General features: G+C 36.2%; 3 protein-coding genes across 9 annotated transcripts; 1 reads left to right on the top strand and 2 right to left on the bottom strand.

The window, feature by feature from the left end:
* Positions 1-315: 315 nt before the first annotated feature.
* Positions 316-18,783, bottom strand: LOC137248902 (uncharacterized). Of its 7 annotated transcripts, none has more exons than XM_067779906.1 (4): positions 18,481-18,783; positions 14,585-15,190; positions 7,255-7,762; positions 316-3,148 (listed from the first exon to the last, which is right to left on the bottom strand). In XM_067779906.1, exons 2-4 carry the CDS (start codon positions 14,705-14,707, stop codon positions 2,577-2,579), a joined length of 1,203 nt encoding a protein of 400 aa, XP_067636007.1. In that variant the 5' UTR covers positions 14,708-15,190; positions 18,481-18,783; the 3' UTR covers positions 316-2,576. The 7 variants fall into 7 exon arrangements, with proteins under 7 accessions (XP_067636007.1, XP_067635993.1, XP_067636000.1 ...); XM_067779892.1 differs by having other exon boundaries at positions 14,585-15,223; positions 18,550-18,783; XM_067779899.1 differs by having other exon boundaries at positions 14,585-15,194; positions 18,550-18,783.
* Positions 18,784-23,511: 4,728 nt separating this feature from the next.
* Positions 23,512-24,377, top strand: LOC137248954 (uncharacterized). The gene is made up of 2 exons (XM_067779966.1): positions 23,512-23,714; positions 23,790-24,377. Exons 1-2 carry the CDS (start codon positions 23,571-23,573, stop codon positions 24,036-24,038), a joined length of 393 nt encoding a protein of 130 aa, XP_067636067.1. The 5' UTR covers positions 23,512-23,570; the 3' UTR covers positions 24,039-24,377.
* On the bottom strand, positions 23,709-25,396 carry LOC137248947 (zinc finger CCHC domain-containing protein 10). The gene is made up of 2 exons (XM_067779951.1): positions 25,185-25,396; positions 23,709-25,082 (listed from the first exon to the last, which is right to left on the bottom strand). The coding sequence occupies exons 1-2, from the start codon at positions 25,256-25,258 to the stop codon at positions 24,542-24,544; spliced, it is 615 nt and encodes a 204-aa protein (XP_067636052.1). The 5' UTR covers positions 25,259-25,396; the 3' UTR covers positions 23,709-24,541.

Raw genomic sequence — 25,396 nt, 5'->3', positions numbered from 1 at the left:
CGAGCTTATCTTCCAATTTGTGTCGTGCTCCTCTTGATTTTCCCTACAAATTGGCCGGACGAGACCTACATGTTTTATGCCGAATCCGAACGGCATATGCAAGGCAGATGAGTTTTCACTGAGAGCTTTTCATGGCAGAAAAACACCCGGAGCGCTTGCCAAACACTGCCGAGGGGCGACCCCGCTTAGACAAATTTTCTTCTAATTGAAAAACCTTATTTCTAAAATGTTGATGTTGCTTTGCCCGGGGTGCGAACCCAGGGCATACGGTGTGGTAGGGGGAGCACGCTACCATCACACCACGGTGGCCGCCACACTAAATAGAATGAGAAATAATAGGCAATTAAATAAAGGCTAAAAACTTGAAAATAAAATAATTAAAAAAAATTTTTTAGTTAAACGGTTTTATTGAAAACAATACTTACATGAAGTAATAATAATACTAAAAGCTAGAAAATAATTAAGTAGGTCCTAGGTACTAATCATCACACTCCACACTAATCTAGGGCATTGATAAGACAATTAAATAAAAGCGATGGGGCGATAATGATCGCCGGAGATATCGCATTTGTTTCGATTTCTTAAAAGCCTTCGGTTAGAACTGTTCCCCCAATGCGAAACGACATTTACATACGAAAACGAAACAGCATTTAGAAAATAGAAGTATCTAAAGCGATAAGACAAAAAGTGTCGAGGAAGATAATATTGTTGAATCTCCAAAGTAACTAGTTCAATAGGATGTTTTAGAGAAGTTGAAATTCGCAAAGAAGACTCATAATGATGTGAGAAAATCTATTGACAAAAGTGAACAGGACGCCATTCCTGAGGCAAAGATTTTTTCATAGCTGGGTCAACAGGAAACCCCACGTGGAAGTCAGGTAATCCAAAAATGCGAATGAACTCGTGCCCCATAAATAAGGCTACGCTGCATGTTCTTGCAAGATAATAGACTTGCTCACCTCTTTATACACAGCTGTACTTGTACACAGGGTACTATAATTTTGATTGGATACCGGTTGGTTGTACAGATATAAAGGAATCGAGATAGATATACACTTCCATATATCAAAACCATCAGTATCGAAAAAATTTTTATTGAGCCATGTTCGTCCGTCCGTCTGCCCGATAACACGATAACTTGAGTAAATATTGAGATATCTTCGCCAAATTTGGTACACGAGCTCTGGACGCAGAATAGATTGGTATTAAAAATGAGCGAAATCGGATGATAAGCACACCCACTTTTTATATATATAACATTTTGGAAAACGCAAAAAACTTGATAATATACACCGAGAATGTTGGAATTTGACGTGTGGACTGATATTGGGACTCTTGATCAAAATTTGAAAAAAGTTTTTAAAATGGGCGTGGTACCGCCCACTTGTGATAAAATCAATTTTACAAATATTATTGATCATAAATCAAAAATCGTTAAACCTATCGTAACAAAATTCGGCAGAGAGGTTGCCTCTACTATAAGGAATTCTTTGAAGAAGGGCCACGCTCACTTTTTATAAAAGGTTTTTAAAAGGGTCGTGGACTAATAAAATGGACTATATCTTTGTAAAAAAGAGCTTTATATCAATTGTTTCCCAAGTAGATTTAGAACAATAAATAGGAAAAACTTTAAATTTTAAAAAATGGGAGTGACACTGCCTCTTTTATGACTAAGCAATTTTCTATGTTTCGGGAGTCATAACTCGAAGAAAAATTAGTTCAGAATAGAACCATATGTATAGTATTATTGCGCACCCATGTAACACTATTAAGCACACAAAACAAACAACAGCATTTCAAGTGTACAGCTGGGTATGTTATGTTCGGTTTCACCCGAACTTAGATTTCCTTAATTGTTAATATTAATAAAAAAAATCTTTGTTTAGGCCATGCAGCACAACAACGTCTTTAGGAAGTGAAAGATATTTAATAGGAAAAAGAGTTCTAAAAAATTATTGAAGTAAAGGGAAATTCGAAACGTTACAATTATTTATCGCCTTAGACTACGTTTACACATGCCTTAATCTTTACAATAAATCATCAAAGGATAATCTACGTGTTTACATATGTTCCATTCGTGGGAACTAGAATATTTTCTGTAAAATTTTTACGTTTCTCTTTTATTTTGTGCTTCCAATTAGAGATTACACTCATAATTACCGATTATCGAGGGGGAAAATTTATATGAGAAATCTAGTTATATATTTAACGATTAGGAGCTAAGTAGGAAAATGAAGATAATCTCGTTAAATGTAAACTAGGTCTTAATATCTGCTTGGAGGAAAAAAATCATTTAAAGTAGTTTTTTGTTTGTGAAATGAGTTTATATCGCCTTTGTAACTACAAAGCGTATCGAATTACTTACTTTTGGCGATAGACAATCAAGTTATCAGAAAATTGCTGGCAGGGTAGTTTCAGAGAAGACGTACACCACTACATTACCGAATATTATTCAAATTTATTTCGTTTGCATTTGCATTTAAAGTAGTTTATTTAATATCACTTTGCCAAAAATGTTGACGGGTTATGTTTACTTTTTGAGTTGCGTGTTTCAAATAAATATATTTTGTCTACACTTATAGTGACAATTCTTCAGTAGAGATATTCACATGAACGCGTGGCACCTCATGCGGCATTCGTATATCCGTCAATATGACCACTTCGTATGGACTGCAATCGGAGAGGTGGAGAAACGAACATAACCAACCATAAAAACCTTTCTCAATGTCTGCTATTTCATTTAACCAACTATTCAATTGCAGACTTAATTGCACAACACCCGCATATAAACCAAGTCCCAGAGTGCAAACGAGTATACCCACCGGATAGGCAAGTATTAGAATGGGTGACATGAAAAATTTATAAGCGCAAGATTTTTCTTCATTAAAATAGTTGAACATATTGTACCAGGTTAATGTGCCAATATAAAATGAATATATGCTGGAAATTACGGTTACAATGGGAAGACATATCAGCGATAAGATTAGAATATGTAATCCTGTTTTCGGTGTACAAGTGCAGCATAAGTTTTGTTGTTTGTTTACTTGTGTAGCAGCGGCAACGGCATTAATCTGTTCCAATTCTTCACGGCTTATATTGATTTGTAGATCAAGACTTTGACCTTTCTTGCGACCACGTTTTATAGTACCTGAAAGATAATGAAATAGCTTTGTTTTGAAATCCTAAAAATAGCAATATTACAAAGAATAATAACCAACATCAAACAAATTACTAAATTAGGCCTTAAAATAGTTAGCCAAAATCAGTTTTTTTTCGAATCCAAAAACCAAAAGTAGCCTGCAGCCAGTGGCTTAGATAGGGGGAGATCAAGGGGATCGACCCCTCCCCCATGGGAAATTGAAAATAAATTGTTTGATAAATTGTACTTATACATATTCATGTATGCATTAATTTCTCGAAATGAATTATTAAATCATTTATATCACTCTAAAATTAGAAAGAAAAAAATCTTTTCATGATAGTTATGAATTTGTGTCACGATGTAATATGTCCGGTCAATATAAAGTTGTTCAGGCAATTATACGTAACAATTATGCGCCGCATGCTTTATACGTTCATTGTATCGCACACTCTTTGAATCTTGCTATATCCACTATCACTAGCAACGTACCAGCCATCAGAAATTGCTTCGCTACCCTCAAAAATGTCTACAATTTCTCGCATACACCTAAAAAAGCCATTTTGGGGGAAACACGATTGAAGAATCTGACGAAACTCCACGGGCGAAATCGTTAAACAGATTGAACCTGACTCGATGGGTTTCGAAATATGAGCCCGTCAACGATTTTTATGAGTTATTTCCGTTCGTTTACGAAACTCTAAATAACATGAGAACCTCGGAAAAAGACGCCAAAAATTTGAAAAGCGCCATGGATCTTGAATGTTTAATATATTTGTAATTTTTATTTAATATGTAATTTTTCAACTTTCGTTGCCTTTGAGTCGCGAATTGCAAAAGGTTAATTTAGATTTGGTTCAAGCCATGGATCTCACCAAAGATTTGCCCGAGGAAGTAAAAGAGATTCGTGCAAAGGAAGACGCTTTTCCTGAAATTTACGAAGCTTAGAAAAAAATTGCTCTTGACTCTTGACATTGAGATGCAAAACAAAAGAATAGCGCGTAGACAAAAAAATCGAGCGAATCCTGGAGTTAAAAGTACAAAAGATTATTTTCGTGTAACAGTGTTCATTCCTTTCCTAGATTCTTACATCATGAATCTTGAAAAGATTCACTAAACATGAAAATATACTATAAGGATTTTCGGCTCTTTTCAAGCATGATTTGAATGAAATTGAAAATTAACTGATAAATTCATCAAGACAGTCGATTTTTATCAGGAATTTCTCACTGCCATGGATTTTGAATTTTTAATATGTTTCTAATTTTTATTTAATATTGTGACAAATATTAGTGACACTAAGTGATACTCACATCACTAGTCTGATGCTAAGTAAATGAAGTCACAACAACAATAAAGCAGACAGTCACGTGTATCTACATAAACCAATCAATCATTATGTCTACACATATGTACGTACACGCAGCGGAGAAGCAACGCACAACCACATGCATATATCTGAGATACTCCCGAAAGTATGCGATGAGAGAAGCTATAAAATCGTGCATCTGTAGTTACAGCTGAGTAATTTTATAGCTGATAACTCACTAGTAAGTTCTGGAAATAGAAGCGCCTAGAAATATGTCAACGAGGAGAACGCACAGTATAAAAGCAGCGACAGTGGAGGCACGACAATCAGATTGATTTAAGACGCTATCTGGCGAGCAATAGAAGTGTTATTGTGAAGTACTTTAATATAGGTCATTTTGCATTATAGAATAGTGGAGTTATTTATTCAACAGTTTAGTGATTCGAACGTTAGCAGAAGGTTGCAAATAAGAGGAGTTGCAGTAAATTCGTTACAATATGTAATTTTTCAACTATCGTTGCCTTTGAGTCGCGAATTGCAAAACGTTAATTTAGATTTAGTTCAAGCCATGGATCTCGCCAAAGATTTGCCCGAGGAAGTAAAAGAGATTCGTGCAAAGAAATACGCTTTTTCTGAAATTTACGAAGCTTCGAAAAAAATTGCTAAAACTCTTGACATTGAGATGAAACACAAAAGAATAGCGCGTAGACAAAAAATCGGGCAAATCCTAAAGTTAAAAGTACAAAAGATTATTTTCGTGTAACAGTGTTCAATCCTTTCCTAGATTCTTATATAATGGATCTTGGAGAAAAATTCACTAAACATGAAAATATACTAGAAGGACTTTCGGCTCTTTTCAAGCATGATTTGAATGAAATTGAAAATTAGCTGATAAATTCATCAAGACAGTCGAGTTTTATCAGGAATTTCTCACTGCGGCGCCACCTGCTGTTTTTACCGAATTAAAAGTATGGAAAAGATATTTGATTCGTAGAGGCGATATCAAACCTGGAAACTCTTTGGATGCGCTTGATCATTGTCCAGAAGACAATTTTCCGGATATCAACATATTGCTGGGGATATTAGCTACTTTACCGGTATCGACATCAACCGCGGAACGCACTTTCTAAAGTTTGAAACGGATTAAGACGATTCTGAGAAACACGACAAAAGAAGTAAGTAATTCAATTTGCTTTAAAATCTATGAATTTTATTTTATAATTAAAAAAATATTGTTACCTAATATTTTTTATTGTAGAACCGCTTGAATGGACTGGCTGCTCTGGCTATTCACCATGACGTTACAATCACAGCTGATGAAGTCATAGATAAGATATCGAAAAAATCCCGAAAACATGATTTCCTTCTTAATTATTGAAAGACTTTTTCGCGTACTAAGGGCACCCAAGTACAAATGTATCCCTATTTGTTGTTTGTTTTTACACAATATAATAAGTGATTCTTATAATTATAAAAAGGAACCAATAAAAATAACTTGAAAGTAAAAAAAAATTGTCAAAGTAAATCCCCCCATCACAAAAAGATATCTACCCCACTGCCTGGAGCGAAAAAATATGGTTGCGTTGAAATCTGTCTCCTCTTTTAGGCATGTTTTGAGATGTCTAAGAATGTAAACTGATCACGTAAAACAAAAGATTATGATTCGGAAAACCTAACAGCCGGTAAGCTGAAATTAGCTTAAAGCTTGATGCACCCGTTTAAGTTGTCGGACATAGAACGCATTTTCGGGGTATTTGACACATTTTTCTCATAATGGTGGTGCTTGTAGGGAATTAGGTGAGTGGCATAATCTTCCAGACTTTTTCTGCTATGAAAACCTTCTTAGAAAAAATTAATCCGCATTTGAACCGCATTTAGAGCGGTGTTGGTGTTATGCACTTTACGGAGGCCATGTTGTTGAATGGCCAATGGAAGGTTTAGGGTATAGTAAAGGAAAAAAGCTGTCTGAAGTCTTCGAAAGTGATATCTCTACTTTCGGTACGACTCTCTCTGGTCCGCGAGCGAGGTTGCGATGTCGTGGTAGAGGAGTAATCTCCAGTTTCTCACAGAAAGAGACCATATCTCATTCGTTTTGTTTTGTTGATTTTCCGACAGGGTGGATAATTGGTGCATATTTGAACAATTTTTCGTCATCGCTTGTCAAATTTGCTTTGGACACAAATCGAACAGAGCGAAAAATAACACTGATGATGGCGCAACGCCGAAACCGGTTTGTCACTAAAACAAATTTGAAAAGGGATGGCGGAAAATCATTTTAATATGCAGGCGCTAATAAATATTAATTCGAGAAATGACGCCTTGCCACAATTGCACTGTTTGGCGGGAAATTTCGCAACACAAAACCAAAACCGTTACATCGGTAAGTTCCGTTGAAAGGGGCCGATAATTCTAGATACATGCAAACATAGTCCTTAGAAGAAGCAGATCTCATCCGATATTCGTTGTTATTTTTTTTTTCATTCGGAGGAGGTTTTATCCGGGCACGGGATTTGGAGTTTAGTCGCATGCCTGACTTGCATCGGATATACTCCAAACCCCTAAGGCGCTAAGGCAAGGCTAAGCGTTTGATAATCCAGCGGTTGCGTTCGTTAAGCCATGTTATGCAAGCCCGTTGCAGGTAGACTAAGTATATGTAAAAAAAAACTATATTACTGATACTAGTCTCATGATAGTAGCAGACGCTAAAGACCAGTGTACTTATTAGATCTTTAGGTTTATAACACTAAGTTTTTACAACGATTATCATGCACCTAAACCTATCAATGTACGTACTTGCACCACTTACCAGTCATAGTCAAATAATTACTATCCATTGATCTTCGCGTATTATATCTCTCCAAACTGTGCATATCAGCATTTAGAACACTCGTCTCAACGGATTCCAAATCTTCATAGTTCGCTATTTCCGGTGATTCACGTTGACTTCGTACATGTAATGGATCGGTTCTAATGTTGACACGTTTCTTTGATGAGGAGCGATTACTCAGACAATCGTGTGACTTTGCATCCAAGCTACTCTCCGAATAGCTGCTTGGTGTAACTGTAGTACTTTCGTGCCTATTTGTCGATTTAGTACCTTGGGATACGCTTTCGAAGTTTTGTAATTCATTATCATCTTCATAGATATTATCAATGGACTTATCAGACTTATTTGTTAACTGGTCATCGTCGGCATCCCCGTTGGCCGGTACACCTGGTATTTGTGGCAGTGGCTGTTTATTTTTTAATATTAAAGAAGTTTTCAATAAGTCTTCGTCAAGGGCAGGATTAGATGGCGAAAGCTTTTGCCGATTCTGCAAATATACAAAACGAATAAAAACCAATTGCATTTCCATAATTTTCCCTTCTTTAGGTGGAAAATAAATCAAAACCATGTACCAAAAACTGAGAGCTTTAAACGAAGACGTACAAGGAAGAAAGTGGTATGTTGTACTTTTGGACTGTCACTGCTTTATGCATTGATGGATCGCTTTAAACCTGCCCTGTGCTAGAGGACTTCAAATCATTGACCGTGTGAAAAGCAGATGACACGACGTTTGCAGTATTCTAGAGAAAACTTCCTATTGGCATTGACGAGTACGGGAGAATATTATTTAATGGTATTAACATAGTGAAGTGCGGCTACACCAAAATCACTGTGTCCAGTGAGAATCCTTACCAGGTCCTTATTTAGGGTCAAAAGTGTGTTTATGCGTCCTTTATCAAAGTGCTGGCCAAAGTACATAGTAATATGTACCGAAATTTATTTTCTGGATAGATGTGGGTGGTCGTATCCTTCCTCGCCATATCATTGGCGCTCCAGTTGCCTTTAAAGCTGACACTGAAGTGATAAGCCAACTTATTTAAAGATCTGGACAACCAGTGATTGATTTTGTTTTGTCGACACATGACTCCAAGGCCTTTAGTGCGGCCTGGCTGTCTACGAAAATACACACCATTTCGCATCTTTAGGCAAATGCGCATGCGCGAAATGATATCTTGCATCGCGGATTGCGAAGATACCTCGTTCAGTACAATGCTCAGGAAAGCGGTATAGGACCTTTATATTATGTTCGGTAAAATCAAGCCTGCCGCATTTCCATCGAGCTTAGAGTGAATATATTGATTTGATTAGTTATATTAAAGTTCAGCCAATTCAAAATACTTCTTTATTCTAAAAAATATCCTTAAACTCTTAGATCATCTGAAAAGCTAGATCTTAGCTTGTAACACATATATCCGGTAGTTGAGAAACATCCTTGAGATCACATACTAGAAGGGAAAATTGTAATCATACTCGATTTCTAAATGTGCACCACGAGATCTCTCGGACAGAAAAATGGGTATGTTCTTTAATATCGGATCATTTGTAACGTCTAAAGAATACTGTACTCTTACAGGAAAAGAGGATTTACTATGTTTGGAAATTGAAACTCACAAAATTAACTAATTAAACATATTTAAACTAGCAATATGAGGTCCCAGGGGAATCCCGAAATCCCTTGATTTTATTAAATGTAATCCTGGTCCGGGAGTTTCACTGAAGTGTCTACAAATTCGCCTTAGAGGGAGAGTGGGGGCAGCTGTGGTGTGCTGGTAGCGTGCTCCGGCTACCATACCGAAGATCCTGGGTTCACGCCCCGGGCATAGCAACATCAAAATTTTAGAAACAAGCTTTTCAATTAGAAGAAATTTTTTCTAATCCGTGTCGACAGTATTTGGCAAGCACTCCGAGTGTATTTTTTCCATGAAAAGCTCTCAGTGAAAACTCATCTGCCTTGCAGATGCTGTTCGGAGTCGGTATAAAACAAATAGGCCCCGTCCCGCCAATTTGTAGGAAAAATTAAAAGTAGAACTACGCAAATCGGAAAAGAAGTTCGGCCTAAAGTCTCTGCGGAGGTTATCGCACCTTGTATTTATTTTTATTTATTTAGAGTGAGAAGCTTTTGCCGTCTTTGGTATAAACCACCCTTTTCCTCTCTCCATAACGCGGGTAAATGAACCTTAGATACCACACAAATATAAACTTTAGCCATGGCTTGATCAATTCGGCAGTGTGTTGCAGTTGCAAGAGGAAAATACCAATCGGGCCTGGTAACTTGTACGGCCCAAATTTATTTAAGAGATAGTCTAGACTAAACATGCTACCCCATTGCTTATGCAAATAGGCACGTCAGTGCACTGTATGTGTCCGAAATCAATTTCATAGTTTCCTTGCGGGAGTCGGTCAGTTTCCGGTGACTTTTGAACACAACAAAGTTGGCGATCCAGAAGCACGCTCGTAAAGCAGGAGGGACCTGATATATATTCAATCTAACTACCGCCAAGAAGCCCGACTTGGCAGAGTTTTTTGCTTTTTTGTAGGAACCAATATTTATTTTGTATTGCGCCCACGGTATTTCGTGACTGCCTTCTTAAACTTTGTTGAAAGCTCCTCTACATGTTTTCCTTTGTTTATCGAGGACAAATGATCATCAAAAGTGACTGCTTTCTCTTTTTCTAGATGACAGAATCTTTTAGCCGACTACAAAGTATTTTCTGATTGCGCAAAAAGGAGTTCCTTGTATGGCATTATGTGTGAGCTTAAGCCCACTAAGCAAAATCACCAGCGTCGTAAGGTTTGAGAATGACCTCTTGAAAACAAACAAGAGACATAACATAATGCCAAAGAAAATCTTTCTAGCAGTGGTCCTTAACTGCGATGAAGAGCATATAATTGCTGTCGAAGGCTGATAGCATTGGCCCTTATAAACGCACCTTAAGTTCTGCCTTCCTCTGATTTGGTCAAAGCGGTAAAACATTGGAACTTTTGGTAAATGAGGACGAGATGAAGTACCTGCTGCTGTCGTACAGGAAAGAGTCTGCGCATTCGCGCTTTGGCAGCCAAATCACTGTTGACGTATATAAATTCGAGACAGTGAATTCGTCTATATGAGAACCAGTATTAATAGTGAAAACAATGCCATTTTAGAAATCAGTTAGGAATTAAAAAGTAAAATCCACTCTCAACAAGCAAACATCATGCTCATGAAGTCTAAAGGTATGATATTGATGTAAGACTCGAAACCATGAACGGTGTCGAGAAGCGATGGGATGGTGTTGTCGAAAGAAGTGCTTCCGTTATCCGTTTCAAAAAACAACATTTCTATCATATAACTGACGGAAACATATTTTTAACGCCTCAACAAAAGTTGAGTTCACTGAAAGCGCCCATTGACACATTTACCCTAATTATACTCAGCGTGCTTTGCACACAGAGCATATTAACTTTGATTGGGCAACGGTTGGTTGTACAAGTAGAAAGGAATCGAGATAGATATAGACTTCCGTATATCAAAATCATCAGTATCGAAAAAAAATTTGATTGAGCCATGTCCGTCCGTCCGTCCGACTGTCCGTTAACACGATAACTTGAGTAAATTTTGAGGTATCTTCATGAAATTTGGTATGTAGGTTCCTGGGCACTCATCTCAGATCGCTATATAAAATGAACAATATCGGACTATAACGACGCCCACTTTTTCGATATCGAAAATTTTGAAAAACCGAAAAAATTCGATAATTCATTACCAAAGACGGATAAAGCGATGAAACTTGGTAGGTGGGTTGACCTTCTGACGCAGAATAGAATATTAGTAAAATTTTGGACAATGGGCGTGGCACCGCCCACTCTTAAAAGAACGTAATTTAAAAATTTTACAAGCTGTAATTTGGCAGTCGTTGAAGACATCATGATGAAATTTGCCAGGAACGTTACTCCTATTACTATATGTATGCCTAATAAAAATTAGCAAACTCGGAGAATGACCACGCCCACTTTAAAAAAAAAAATTTTTTTAAGCAAAATTTTAACAAAAAATTTAATATCTTTACAGTATATAAGTAAATTATGTCAACATTCAACTAACAATTCCAGTAATGATATGGTGCAACAAAATACAAAAATAAAGGAAAATTTCAAAATGGGCGTGGCGCCGCCCTTTTTCATTTAATTTGTCCAGAATACTTTTAATGCCATAAGTCGAACAAAAATTTACCAATCCTTGTGAAATTTGGTGGGGGCATAGATTCTATGACGATAACTGCTTTCTGTGAAAATGGGCGAAATCTGTTGAAGCCACGCCCAGTTTTTATACACAGTCGACCGTCTGTCCTTCCGCTCGGCCCTTAATATGATAACTTTAGCACAAATCGATATATCTTTACTAAACTTAGTTCACGTACTTATCTGAACTTACTTTATATTGGTATAAAAAATGGCCGAAATCCGACAATGATCACGCCCACTTTTTCGATATCGAAAATTACGAAAAATGAAAAAAATGCCATAATTTTATACCAAATACGAAAAAAGGGATGAAACATGGTAATTGGATTGGTTTATTGACGCAAAATATAACTTTCGAAAAAGGTTTTTAAAATGGGTGTGACACCAACCATATTAAGTAGAAGAAAATTAAAAAGTTATGCAGGACGAAATCAAAAGCCCTTGGAATCTTGTCAGAAATACTCTTCGTGGTATTACATATATAAATAAATAAGCGGTACCCGACAGATGATGTTCTGGGTCTGGGTCACCCTGGTCGATATCTCGAAAACGTCTTCACATATACAACTAAGGGCCACTCCCTTTTAAAACCCTCATTAATACCTTTAATTTGATAGCCATATCGTACAAACACATTATAGTCACCGCTGGTCCACCTTTATGGCGATATCTCAAAAGGCGTCCACCTATAGAACTAAGGATCACTCCCTTTTAAAATACTTATTACCACCTTTCATTTGATACCCATATCGTACGTACGCATTCTAGAGTCACCCCTGCTCCACCTTTATGGCGATATCCCGAAATGGCGTCCACCTATAGAACTATGGCCCACTCCCTTTTTAAATACTCTTTAATACCTTCCATTTGATACACAAGGCATACAAACACATTCCAGGGTTACCCTAGGTTCATTTTCTTACATGGTGATTTTCCCTTATTTTGTCTCCAAAGCTCTCAGACGAGTATGTAATGTTCGGTTACACCCGAACTTAGCCTTCCTTACTTGTTTTACCTTTCATGAACATGAAATGGTATATTAACTTTGGTCCGATGTTTGTAACGTTGAGAAATATAGAAGATAGACTCACCATTAAGTATACCGAATTCATCAGGGCGACGAACTGAGTTGATATAGCCATGTCCGTCTGTCTGTTTGAACGCAAACTAGTCCCTCAAATTTTGAAATATCTCAATGAAATTTGGCACAAGGATGTATTTTTGAATTATATTAGAAATTTGTCGGATCCGGTAGGATCGGACCACTATAACATATATCTCCCATACAACCGATCGTTCAGATAAGACGATTTTGGCCATTCCTGCCATAATTTAGAAAGTATATACGTGAAACTCGGTGATATATATTCTAATATATCATAGAAGATATTCTGAAAAAATCAATTTGATCGGAGCTATATATAGTATATATCCCATACAACCGATCGTTCAGATAGAAAGATTTTTGGCAATTTCTCCCTTAATTTCCAAATTAAATAGTTAAACTTGGTGATATTTATTCTAATGTATCATAGAATATTTCATGAAAAACTCATTTCGATCGGAGCTACATATAATATATATCCCATAGGATTGGATAGGTTAGGTGGTAGCTGCCCTGATCAGGATAGCTCACTTGGACAACACGAAGGTCCGTTGTGATACCACATACACCAAAAATAACGGTGGCTTAGATCTAGCTACTTAGAGAATCGTTGGGTAGCAACGATAAAGCTCCGAATAATACCGATGTCAACTTTGGATAAATCCTCGGGAGATCCAAGTGAGTCGCGACCGAAGTACTTTCGCCTAGTTCTGGCAAAAGCTGGGCAATCAAGCATAAAGTGATTTGGTGATTCCACCTCATCATCCTCCATACAGCTGCAGCAGGATGGAGTTTCCAGTATATTGAGACGTACCGCATGGATACCCATGGGACAGTGCCCTGTCAAAACCCCAATGACCATTGATAGGTGAGCCTTAGTGAATCCAATTATTTCAGTAGACCTCGTGCCATCCACTTTCGGCCAGAAATATCTTGCTACCCTGCAAGACGTGGTGTCCGCCCAACGTTTGCTGAGCTGATTCGAGGCCCAGCTATGGAGGAGCAATCCACAGGTGGTCAGCGGGATCCCGAAATCCCTACAGCCATCTTCATCTGGTTCAGTTGTACCAATGCGGGCTAAGAGATCCGCTTGACAGTTACCCGCGATATCACTATGGCCTGGGACCCATATAATCTTAATTGTAAAATAATTCGATGCAATCGCAAGCGAGGTCAGGCACTCCCAGGCCACCCTCGATCGCACTGTAGTTGAGCTCAAGGTCTTGATAGCCGCTTGGCTATAAGAGTAGATGTTAAATTCCCTAACCGTAGTAGCACTGGATAGCATTCCATCCACCGCATCCTTAATCGCAGCAACTTCCGCTTGGAATACACTGCAGTGATCAGCCAACTTAAACTTGCGGCTTAAATTTAGCTCTTGACAAAAGACCCCCCCCACCAAACTTTCCATCCAGCTTCGACCCATCCGTGAACAAATTAACCGGTCCCATGCCCCAGATAATTCCTCTTCCCCACTCCTCTCTATCATATCCCATACAACCGATCGTTCAGATAGAAAGATTTTTAGCCATTTCTCCCTTAATATCCAATATAAAAACGTGGAACTTGGTGACATATATTCTAATATATCATAGAAGATTTCCTGTAAAAATCATTTCGATCGGAGCTATATATAATATATATCCCATACAACCGATCGGTCAGATTAGGGGGTTTTTTGCCATTTTTTATATTATGTTTATCTTAAAAATCGTTTAGGTATGTACATCTGTTCACTATATATTTCTTATCTTATGCATACGACTATTTGGAGATTACGAACGGGATAAGATTATTTTTCAGCCCCATTCATGAAAGTTATGAAGTCTTCGGCACAGCCGAAGACAGTCCCGTCCTTAATTGTTTTTTGTTTCCGTTTGTGCTGATGTTTACCACCCATTCCCTAACTATCACTATAGTATGACATTTAATGAAATTAATGTAAACATTGAATATGAAATAAAAAACGATTAAATTATCTACCTGTACGTTGACAATATGATCCACATAATTTTGTGCGCCATTCACTTTTTTTGATGTCTGTCGTTTACGAGGCGGAATAAAAACAGGGCGTTCCTCGCCCCTCACTGCACTTTTGCTTACCATTGTCGGTTTATTAAATTGCTAAAAACAATTTAATTCAAATCATTTGTGTGGATAAGCTTTTAATAACTATTTTTTCACGACATTGTTTTTATTAATTTCGCAATTATTTACAATGTAACCAGACAGTCGGTAGTAATCAGTATTTATGTTATTTCATTAATTTCCGGTGAGAAATTTTTCTTTCAAAATTAAATTTATAGGAAATTGGAAATTGTTAAATTTTATATTATTGAAATGTTATTTAACACATTTTATTTTCACCTTTAACTAAGTATTTTAACTGCAAATCAAACGCCAACAGAGTCTAGGAGGATAAGTACTTGCGAACATGCACTGCCAAATGTAAAAATTGTTCTTTGTCTGTGTGTAACAATAAAAAAGGAAGGATATTTGGCAGCCGTCAGCATATCTTTCATTGTGCCCACTGTTGTTGTTGTCAATGTGCACTTATTGATTTTTTGACATTTCGTCCTTGCTCCGATTCTTGCTGCTTGACCGCAGGCGCATTGATAAATACTTACCACAGTTGTGCAGGAAAGTATGTATGTATGTGTGAGCGATGCGAAGGATATGAAAGGATGAACAAGATAAAAAGTAAACATTGCAATTGTCATTTTATACTTTCATGCATTTTAAGAAAACTGTGTCATAATGCAAGGCACAAATGAAAGGAATATAAAATGGAAACGGAAATTCCAGATCCGGTTATCAAAATATGGAAAGCGGTGGTGCCCACCAAGGTTGCCAGGAAAAAAATTCTTTGGGGCTAGAATATACAAAAAAAGGGCTAGAAAGAGCTAAATTTCTTCAAGAAAATCCAAAACCCATTGTAAAAAGAGCTAAAATTATATCGTTAGATTAATGTGAAAATGTGCTAAGTCACTTTTATGAAAAATTTTATTTTAATGCAGTTTTAAAACTGAATTCAAAACACAACGATCACGAAAAAAAATTTTAATTTTTAATTTTTACGTGCTGTGGGCAATGATGTGGAAATGTGCTAAGTCGTCAGCTGTTCAAAAAAAATGTGCTAAGTCAACCAGTCAATAATATCACCCTGAATTACTAGTCATTTCTTTGTGCGCGCATTTTATTTACTTATTTAACTCATTCAGTCTTAAAGTACATGCTTTGTTGTTGTTGTTGTATTAACGATAAAGACACTCCCCGAAGGCTTTGGACCGATATTGATGGTCGTTTGCCGGATATATGTACATCCGGTACGTTTCGGTAACAAAGCACTATTAAGGTACTAGCCCGACCATCTCGGGAACGATTTATATGACCACATTAAACCTTCCAGGCCATCCCGCCCTCCCCACCCCCTAGCTCCATGAGGAACTTGGGGTCGCCAGAGCCTCGGCTGCCAATGAAACAGCATTCGCCGCGGTTAGGTGAGGTTGACAATTGTGTTGGAGAAGCTATATATTGTCCTCGCAACCCCTTGAGAGGGTTGCGAACACAACCCCTTGAAATTGGATTCACCCAATTGAGATATGCCTTTGGTGTTTGAAAAATGCTTTGCGCTGGCTATAATCTACTTGAATTCTTACATGTCGATAACTATGTATATGTTTTCTTACAGACTAGTTAAAATAGAAACAATTCAAGCTTAAACTTACATATATAAGCTGTTATTAAAATTAATAACACGACTGAATCGATTTGCTATGTAGATGTATAATCCTAGTTATAGGTTCATTCATAGCATAATTCGTTTTATGAGTTATTTCGATAAATAACACAGGCCGACAAAATTCAACCATTATTCAGACCCAGAAACCAGACTATATATTTCCGAAGGTTTATGATGCGCTGAATCCAAATCTGGCCTTGCTCTATCAGCTCTTGTTTTTGAGATATCCTAACCTATAAGTGCAAAAAACACCGTTTTTGCCCATATTTGAGGTTATGTAGCCTTGCAGATGTTTCCTTTCACCAGAATTAAAGGATGATTTCTTTAAGTACAAGTCTTCTTCTTTCAAATGCCGTTGAGCTTGCTCAAATATCGTTTTCCTCCGCTGAGATATCGCATTTTGAAATATTCATGTTTCTAAATTTCCCCACACCTGAAAATCGATTGAGATAAAATAGACATGATATAGTCGACTACTAATTTTCTTGAACTGAGTCTTATTTTTCTTAAAATTTTGTTTCACATCATAAGTTTGCTCACTCACCACACCCCTACACTATTTCACCCTCGGGTATCAAGTCACACACAGCCTTAATCCCTAGAAACCACCCCTATCATACCGCAGGCTAACCCACTTAACCCTGGGGACAGCGTTTACTCGCATATTTTTCTTAAAATAAGCGAGTAATTTATCTAGATATCCCTCACCACAAGTGGGCTAACTAACTTAACTGGTAACCCATCAAAAAGGCCAAGCAATTGGCGCCTGCTGGTATGTGATGGGAGGCCGTCTGGCCAGTGAAGCATACGTAAGCAATTCAACGTCTTAGGGTCCTTAAAGTCACTGGTGTTACGTCTATTGTACCCAACCATTGGAACAAATTTTGAAACAATGAAGTCAATGTGACTAGAAAAAGAAAGTTTGGAGAAAAAAATTACACCAAGTGTTTACTCTCTTTATCTTGACAACGATTAAGAGATTTTGCATTTAGTTTGTAGATAAAGTATGTGGCAGTTTTTTTTTTGGAGTAAGACACAACACAGCATTTGTTTGAATTTAAGAAGCACCATCCGCCAAAAGAGTCCAGATCAGAACCGTTAGAAATAGTTTGCCAAATAAATAGTATTTTTTGTCATATATGTAGTTTTAGTGTTATATTTCATTAAAGGGGCGGAGTGATGGGAAAACATATTGAGTATAAAGTGCTAAGTCAGGAGAAAAAATTTATTTTGAGTGTGGAAATTGTGCTAAGTAATAAAATAGCTGCTGGGTTGGCATATATGATTTTTATTTATCTTTTTCAAAGCTTCTACACTCAAAAGCATTGCAATTAAGGTATCCTTATTCACAGTTTTGAAAAAAGAAGGGTATTTAAAAATTATTCAGTTTTTGGTCTCCTGTAAAATTCGTAAAAGTTGACTTAGCATATTTTCACATTAAGCTAACGATATGTGTATTTTTCAATATAAATTTTCACATTTATTTCAAATCAAACTTACAGAAAGTTGTAAAAAAGGTACAGTAAACTCACAAAAAACATAAGGTACAATAGAGGTACATAAATAATACTGTTTTTATAGGTCATTTTATATTTTTTAACAACAAAAATACGTTTTATTTTTTAACTTTTGTTTTACCATTTGGCGGTAAGGTATCGTGCGATATTTAAGTTTATTTTGGGAAGAGATATATATGAAGGGCCTTAGACTTCAAAATCTATGATTTCGTCCTCAGAAAATGCATTATTATTATTGCTGGGTAGGTAAGTAGGTATAGTTGATGCGACCCTGGTCGCCCAAGTAGCTAATGAAAAGCCGTTTTGATGCCATACCACTCGTCTGCATTATTATTGCTACATTCACAAATCTTTTTTATGTTCATTAATTTTAAGAGGTCGTTGTTTATTTCAAAGTCATGACAGCATTTATTCAGCCGTTTAAGACCATTTCTTATTGTCAGAACAGAATTCAACATAACTAAATTCATTTTGTTTCTGTGTTTGCTTTTAATTAAACTCATGTCTGAAAACGTTCTTTCAGCACTACTTATTGGCAGCAAAATGAATGTAAGCACAAAATCGACAAGCTCTTGGAAAGGGTTTTCATTTAATGCATTCTAAAACTCTTTAACTCAAACCAAAAACTTAAAGTTGAAGTCACATTTTTCAAATTTTGGAGATAGATATTCTTCCACTGCATTTCTAACCTAGTTATTTCTTCAGTGCTACACTTGTTTTTTTAATTTATGAAATGTGAAAAAATTGAGGTTTCACAATTCTGAATGTGTTTTCAACTGAAAAGAAATCTATTTTGCTAAGCGTTTCTATATTTTGCGACAAGAGTTGCCATTCAATAAATTCGTCTATACTTTTATCTTCTTTTTTAATTCGTATAATATGTATTCTTCAAACGTATAATGCAAATAAGGTACGGGAGACAAAAATTTATTATAATCTGAAGTTAAAGGGTCGAAACTCTTAGAAGCTGACACTATGCTGTTGCACAAAAGCTGGAAAGCAAATATGTAACCTCATGACACAGTTTATCGATTAAATTTTTTGTTATCGGTTGAGTACCGAGTTGCAACATCATACATAACGAAACAAATAAACTAAAACTTCGACACACATAAAACACATTACAAATTTCGCAATACGTATTGCCGAAATAGATTTGGAGCTAAAAAGGAGCAAACATTTTAAAAAGGGCCAAAAAAAGAGCTAGGAGCTAAACCGGAGTTTTTGGAGCTAAACGCAAAAAAAAGGGCTAGATCTGGCTCCAATGTCAAAAATATCGGCGCGACGGCGGCGGCGTCCGGCGCGACGGCGGCGGCGTCCGGCGCGTTACTATATTTTCTACTCTTTTAAGAATTTTTATCTAGAGTCTTAATATCAGTCCACACGTGAAATTTCAACATTCTAAGTGTATTATTTACTAAATAATCAGGTTTTTTGTGTTTTCCAAAATGTTATATATATAAAAAGTGGGCGTGGCTATCATCCGATTTCGCTCATTTTCAATACCAATCTATTCTGGATCCGGGTAAGCTCGTGTACCAAATTTGGTGAAGATATCTCAATACATACTCAAGTTATCATGTTAACGGACAGACGGACGGACATGGCTCAATCAAATTTTTTTTCGATATATGGAAGTCTATATCTATCTCGATTCCTTTATACCTGTACAACCAACCGTTATCCAATCAAAGTTAATATACTCTGTGTACAAAGCACGCTGAGTATAAAAATCCAATAGCGAAATTTAACACTTTCTAACCGTTCAAAATTTATTTGAGAAAACAAGCGATTACAATGCCAGCTTAACACGGATTTTGTATCACCGAATTCACCAAGTTATATATATAAATTTAAATGCTCACTTCGCACTTCGCATAATTTTTTCAAAAAATTAATAAGATACAATGAATTTAAATAAAATGTCCCAAGTCAACATATTTTCAAATTGTCCTCAAGTTGTTAAAAAAGCAAGTTACCCGAAAAAAGTGCCGAATTTTATATCCCGATTGGCTGAAAGAATAAGCGAAATCAGTGATGCAAAATCCTTTAGTAGGTTCTAGGGGTGTAAACACTCCTTTGAAATGTTTCTTACCTCATACCTCATACTTAAGTTGAGGACATACGTACGTATAAGAAGGGTTTGAAACATCACTTGGGCTTACATTCAAACATCTGTTGTTTATTTCCGAAACTATAAAGTAGGGTCTGAAATGTTAATTTTTATTTTGACACTTCATCCTTCAACACCCAAGTCTCCCGGTTTGACATTTCTCAAAATTGGCGGCCCTATCCAAAACTAGTCTCTTGGAGTGAATCACATTGATTATACCCTATCAACCAAGCTTAAATATCACTTACACGTTACGGCTCCTTTTACAAATGTGGAAACGTAGGCACATATATTTATCAGGTGAGGCTTTGTACTTCGCAAGAACACTTGAAATCAGGCATGCTTACCAACGAACCGATATCATTTCGTTACTATAATTAACGTTAATAAACGAAACAAAGTCATTTCGTTTCGTTTATTAACGTTAAGAACTTCAAATTAACGAAATGATTTTGTTTCGTTTTCTGCCATATCAAAACGAAATCAAATCGTTTATGTTGATTGTTAATTTCAAACTATGCTGGCAAAGCTGATTGATGGCGGAGTCATTAAAGGTGAAGGCTTTAGCCAAGCTGATTGCAACTTTCCTCATGAATTTTGATAGTACGAACATTTCTCAGAGTATTTTTGACATTACCACCAACGAATTACACAAACAAATTACATGGAGTTTGTGTGTATGTCCGCTCGCTGTTACCACCTTACGGCTTCACCATGACTATAGCATTGCCAGCACAATTCAAACATAAAGTATCACGTTTTTGTTAACGTTTTTAAAGTTAACGAAAACTTTTCGTTTCGGTTAAAAACGAGATACAATTTATCTTGATAATTTCTTTATCGATAATATTTCGAAGTGTTTCAACGGAAACGGTGGAAATTTTTTGATAAACGATTAGCTTAACGTTAAGGTGCATCCCTGCTTGAAATGGTGAAGCAAAAGCTTTCCCAAGACCGTCGAACGTCGACCATATGTGCTAGTACCCTAACGTAGTGGGCAGTCGAACTAGTCTGAAAACTCAGATATGTTAAATCAATTTAGGAGTTGGGTGCAAGAAGGCGTAAAATTTATCAATAGAAACAATAGCCCCTTCTTATTATTCAAGTAGTTTAATATTTAAGAATTTATGAGCTTAACACCGGCTTATAATAATTGAATATTCAATGATTAGTTTTGAAAAGAAAGAAAGATTTTACTGTCATACTGCGATTTTAATTTTTCGAAAACCGCCACATAATCATCATCAGTCAATTTCGAATGTTATCAAAGGCTTCACTGATATTCGAACCGCGAATCACACGGTGAAACTGCAGTTGCCTTAAATCATCGAAATATGCCAGTAAATGTTTCTTTCTTTTCAGTTTCTCTTTAAACTTCGCAAAGACATATATTGCTTTCTTGCTATATGTCAAAATGGTTCTATATGTCCTTCTTATTTTGCTATTGTAGTAAAATGGATATTGTAAATGAACACATTGAGAATTGACCAAATAGAGTAAATTGTGGATATTTTTTGCCGATAATATAAGAAAAACAGATACCTGTGTTTAAGTCGTTTAAATTTAAATACATCAAAGTACATAGGTCTATCAGCGATTTCGTTGGAGCTTGCTAATTCATCGTCCTATAGCGATTCAGGCTTTTTCTATTCACCTGAGTCACCTTCCCAGTTTTCCTTCATATGTGCCACACAAAAAAATGCTTCATTGGGAGAAACTATTTAGAGTTTATTAATTTCCCTCCCCACAAAGAGATTGACTGGCTCCATCTGACTACAGTTTTTTACAGCTGATGTTTTGACAGTGTTTCACTGAATATAAATACAGGACCCGAGTGATTGAGAAGAACCATTAGTCTCTCTGCCTATTTGCGTGACATTTTTAGGTGGAATTCTATCTTACTTGAGCAGATTTGTATTCAAAGATAATTTTCTTTGCTATTAAAAAAGGTACAACTACCTATATAGCCTACTTTAAATAACTGTATTTAGAAGAATATTTTTCTTAGAAAATAGAAAAAAATAGGATATTGCTATTGCAATTTGCAAACTCACAAACCAGTATAGATACATCATTTGACCATAAACCCCTAGGACGAATATACGAAGGAACTTAAGAGCTTTTATAATATATAACTTTCAATTATTTAATCACCAATTGAGGACGTTCAAATGTAGGTTAGTACTTTTTCATGCAAGCCTTTTATAAGGCACATTGGCAACACTTATTCAGAGCGATGACAATTTTCGGAACAGAGATGTTGAAATATTTGTAATTGGTTTTTTTATTATTAAATTTTTAAGAAAATTTCAATAAGAACACTTTTCCAGTTAACTTCTTCGTGCTTTATTACCATTTAAATATCGAAAAAACTGGTCATCACGACCAATAATTAAATTTTTGTGTAGATATATTGAAGTGACTTTAATTAAATGCAACCATGTGATATTTGAGCGGGTTTTGTGCATGTACGACATGTTTCATAATTGATTGGTACTAGAAAAGTGTGTGCACACTCAGAAAAGGCTGCATTCATTTGAATGTTTATTCTGTGTTGAAAAATGTTTGTTTTATTCAGTTACTTCATTCTTTCTTCGAATGAGTTCAGGAGTGCATTCTTTTTTTCCACTAATGAATGAAGAATGGGTTAACTTTTAAGCCACATTCCTTAACAAGGAATGAATTAATGAAGAGGAAGCATTCTTAAATCAATGATTTTAAATTATTGCACAGTTTTACAGCTCTGGTATGTGTGTAGATGATTGGTCTGTTTACGTACCGTATATACTGCTTAGTATCGATTTAGTGGTGGTAGTATCGCTTAGTGATACTAATCGTCACAATATAATAACGCTACAATTTGTTTGTCAACTGGGGTTTTTACAAATCTTTGTTCATATTTATAACCAAAATACTAAGCTGCTAAATTGACTAGTTCTAATAAGGTTCATAGCTTAGTTTTTATTAAGTTGTTATGCAAGAACTAACGCTCCGCGACAGAAGCCATGTGTGAAAGTGTAGCCAAATTAAAGTTGTTTCAACTTTCTAATTGGGTCTCCCACAGGAAACTGTCAAAAATTCAAATTAAGTACAATTTCATAACTGCACAGTGTTGACTATGAATTCCCTTTATATTCGTTTTGGTACAGTTCGATAAGGCCCTATCTGAGAATATTTTTCACAAATATCCTATTTCACATTTTTTATTACCGCCGCACCTAATACATTTTGTATTGATTTTGGGATAGAACGTTTTTGAGGCACTTTGGGAGATAGAGCGTTCTCTCGTTGAAGATTTCCAATTTTTGAGTTTCAGATGGCCCTAGTGTAGCTCGATCTGCCGTTCTTCGTAAAAATACGTGCAATCTACTCATCATGATTAAGATTGTGTTGAACGCATTTATGTGAAAAACTTGATTGTAACTTGGCAACTAGAAATTCCAAGGCTGTTATCTGTTTCAGCCTTTATTATAATCAGCTGTGACGCCGCATAGTTCTCGAGGTGGCAGGGCTACAATACAAAATGTCAAAATAAAAAGCCAAACAAAAACAAATGCACTTTGCTTGAGAATACCAAAAGATCTAGTGGAAAACAAGATGGGTGGAAGATCCAAGGGAAGGACCAATGCATTTTTTTTGAATAACTCACGAATCCAAAAAGAGCAACTACAACTTTGTAAAATCGAGCTGGAATTGGAGAAAATATTGAGAACAGTTAATGAAGCTATAAACGAATTAAAAGTATGAGATCTTTATCTATTCATATTACCGCAGTAAACCAAAATTTATATATATTCCTAATTATGTACATAACAGGTCGAGGAGTTACAATTGAAAGCAGGAGCTGCAGCTGCGCTAAGTGAAAACTTTAATGCTTCGTCGCTGAATGGCGGATATACGTCAGAAAAGCCAAGTACGAGCTATGCGTCCAGCTTATCATTCTCACAAATTGCCCATGGCAAGCATGATGATGAACAAAATGATGATGTGATCAATAGGCAAATTATAGATTTAGAAATGGGGTTACGGCGGCATAATGTAGAGGAGGAAGACGAGGATATGTAATTAAAATTGGTAGGAATAGTAATTGAATCATGCAAAAAAATCCAGTCCGCGAACCGCTGATGTATTATGTACGAACATTTTTTATTTTGACAGGCTTGGACAGATTGTTTTGTGTGCTTTTCTTTGTAGTTTTCATGTAGTTTGTATGCGGTTCGAGGTTTTTTTCTCCCATGCCTTAACATAATAAATATCTTTCTCAACACTGTTTTGCAAATAAAACACTTGAATGCATACTACAAATCTATGTACATAGTTATAAATCTGTGGTCATAAATAACAGTTTGGGTCGCTATACAGATAACTTATTATTTGTAGAAATCTTACGAAATCATTAATCAATCATACATGGCATTGCCCTTATGTTGGCAGAAACTGTTACATACAAATATGTACCATCCAACGACCACATAAAACAATAACATTAGCAACTTAGACTAAATACTAGTTTATACTACTTATTAAACTTTTCTACAACTTTTTCCTGGTTGAACTTAATTCATCAATCAAATATCGTAATCATCACTAGAAGAGGTACTTTCGCTTTTTTTCTTTTTTGATGATACTGCCGATCCATCATCAGAGCTAGATGAAGCGCTTGAATCACTAGAATCGCTTGTGTCAGATGCACTAGAATTACTACCTGACCCGTCTATACTACTATCACTATCAGAATCTGAAGAGCTACTATTACTAGAAGATTCTTCATCGGAATTCGAGGAACCGCTCTCATTGGAACCAGATAATGATTGTGAGTCTGAATGTGAATCTTGTGAAGCTGCTGTAGAGCCAGAGTTAGTGCGAGCACGTTTTGCCCGCTTTGCTTTTGTTGATTTTATTGTATCACTAGTAGTTGTGCTAACAACGGTGCTACTATCATTGTTTTCATTAGCCACTTTTTCGGCTAAACGTTTTTTGAGTTGTTTGGTGCGTGAAGTGCGATGTACAAATTTTCGTTTTTCTTTACATTCGTATGACCAGTGACCGACTTGTAAACATTTCTGACAGCGTACACCATTGGGAAAAGCCGCGGCCAACTTGGCATTGCTGCAATAAATAAGTGTAAGAATAAATTGATATTGTTTACAGGAAAAAAGTTTGAGCAGCTATGGAGAATCTATCAGATGTGCGTTGTGTTGATTTACTCACCGCTTTTTTACAGACAGCTTTCGTGCTGCTAGACCAACGAGCGTCATTTGTATAGTTTTCAGGTGTATTGACATTCCAGTATAATATACCGGAGGTGTTTTGTTAGCTTTTTTTTTTACTGAAATTTACGTATATTTTCGTTTTCCCAAAACTATAAATAAAATGCATGCAATCATTTGCCGTCATCCAGTGAGTTTTACAGGTCCGGCTCA

This window comes from Eurosta solidaginis, chromosome 1, assembly GCF_040869045.1.
Source record: "Eurosta solidaginis isolate ZX-2024a chromosome 1, ASM4086904v1, whole genome shotgun sequence".
NCBI lineage: Eukaryota > Metazoa > Arthropoda > Insecta > Diptera > Tephritidae > Eurosta > Eurosta solidaginis.
The sequence above is the reverse complement of the archived record's forward strand: the minus strand, read 5'-3'. Positions and strand labels throughout refer to the sequence as shown.

Excerpts from the sequence above, each read along its gene's own strand:
- LOC137248902 (XM_067779906.1), bottom strand. The coding sequence starts at position 14,707 with ATGGTAAGCAAAAGTGCAGTGAGGGGCGAGGAACGCCCTGTTTTTATT. Across the intron at positions 7,763-14,584 it reads ATCATATTGTCAACGTACAG|AATCGGCAAAAGCTTTCGCC; the intron begins GTAGATAATTTA and ends GTATATTTGCAG. Across the intron at positions 3,149-7,254 it reads TAATTATTTGACTATGACTG|GTACTATAAAACGTGGTCGC; the intron begins GTAAGTGGTGCA and ends ATTATCTTTCAG.
- LOC137248954 (XM_067779966.1), top strand. The coding sequence starts at position 23,571 with ATGGGTGGAAGATCCAAGGGAAGGACCAATGCATTTTTTTTGAATAAC. Across the intron at positions 23,715-23,789 it reads AAGCTATAAACGAATTAAAA|GTCGAGGAGTTACAATTGAA; the intron begins GTATGAGATCTT and ends TGTACATAACAG.
- LOC137248947 (XM_067779951.1), bottom strand. The coding sequence starts at position 25,258 with ATGTCAATACACCTGAAAACTATACAAATGACGCTCGTTGGTCTAGCA. Across the intron at positions 25,083-25,184 it reads AAGCTGTCTGTAAAAAAGCG|CAATGCCAAGTTGGCCGCGG; the intron begins GTGAGTAAATCA and ends TATTTATTGCAG.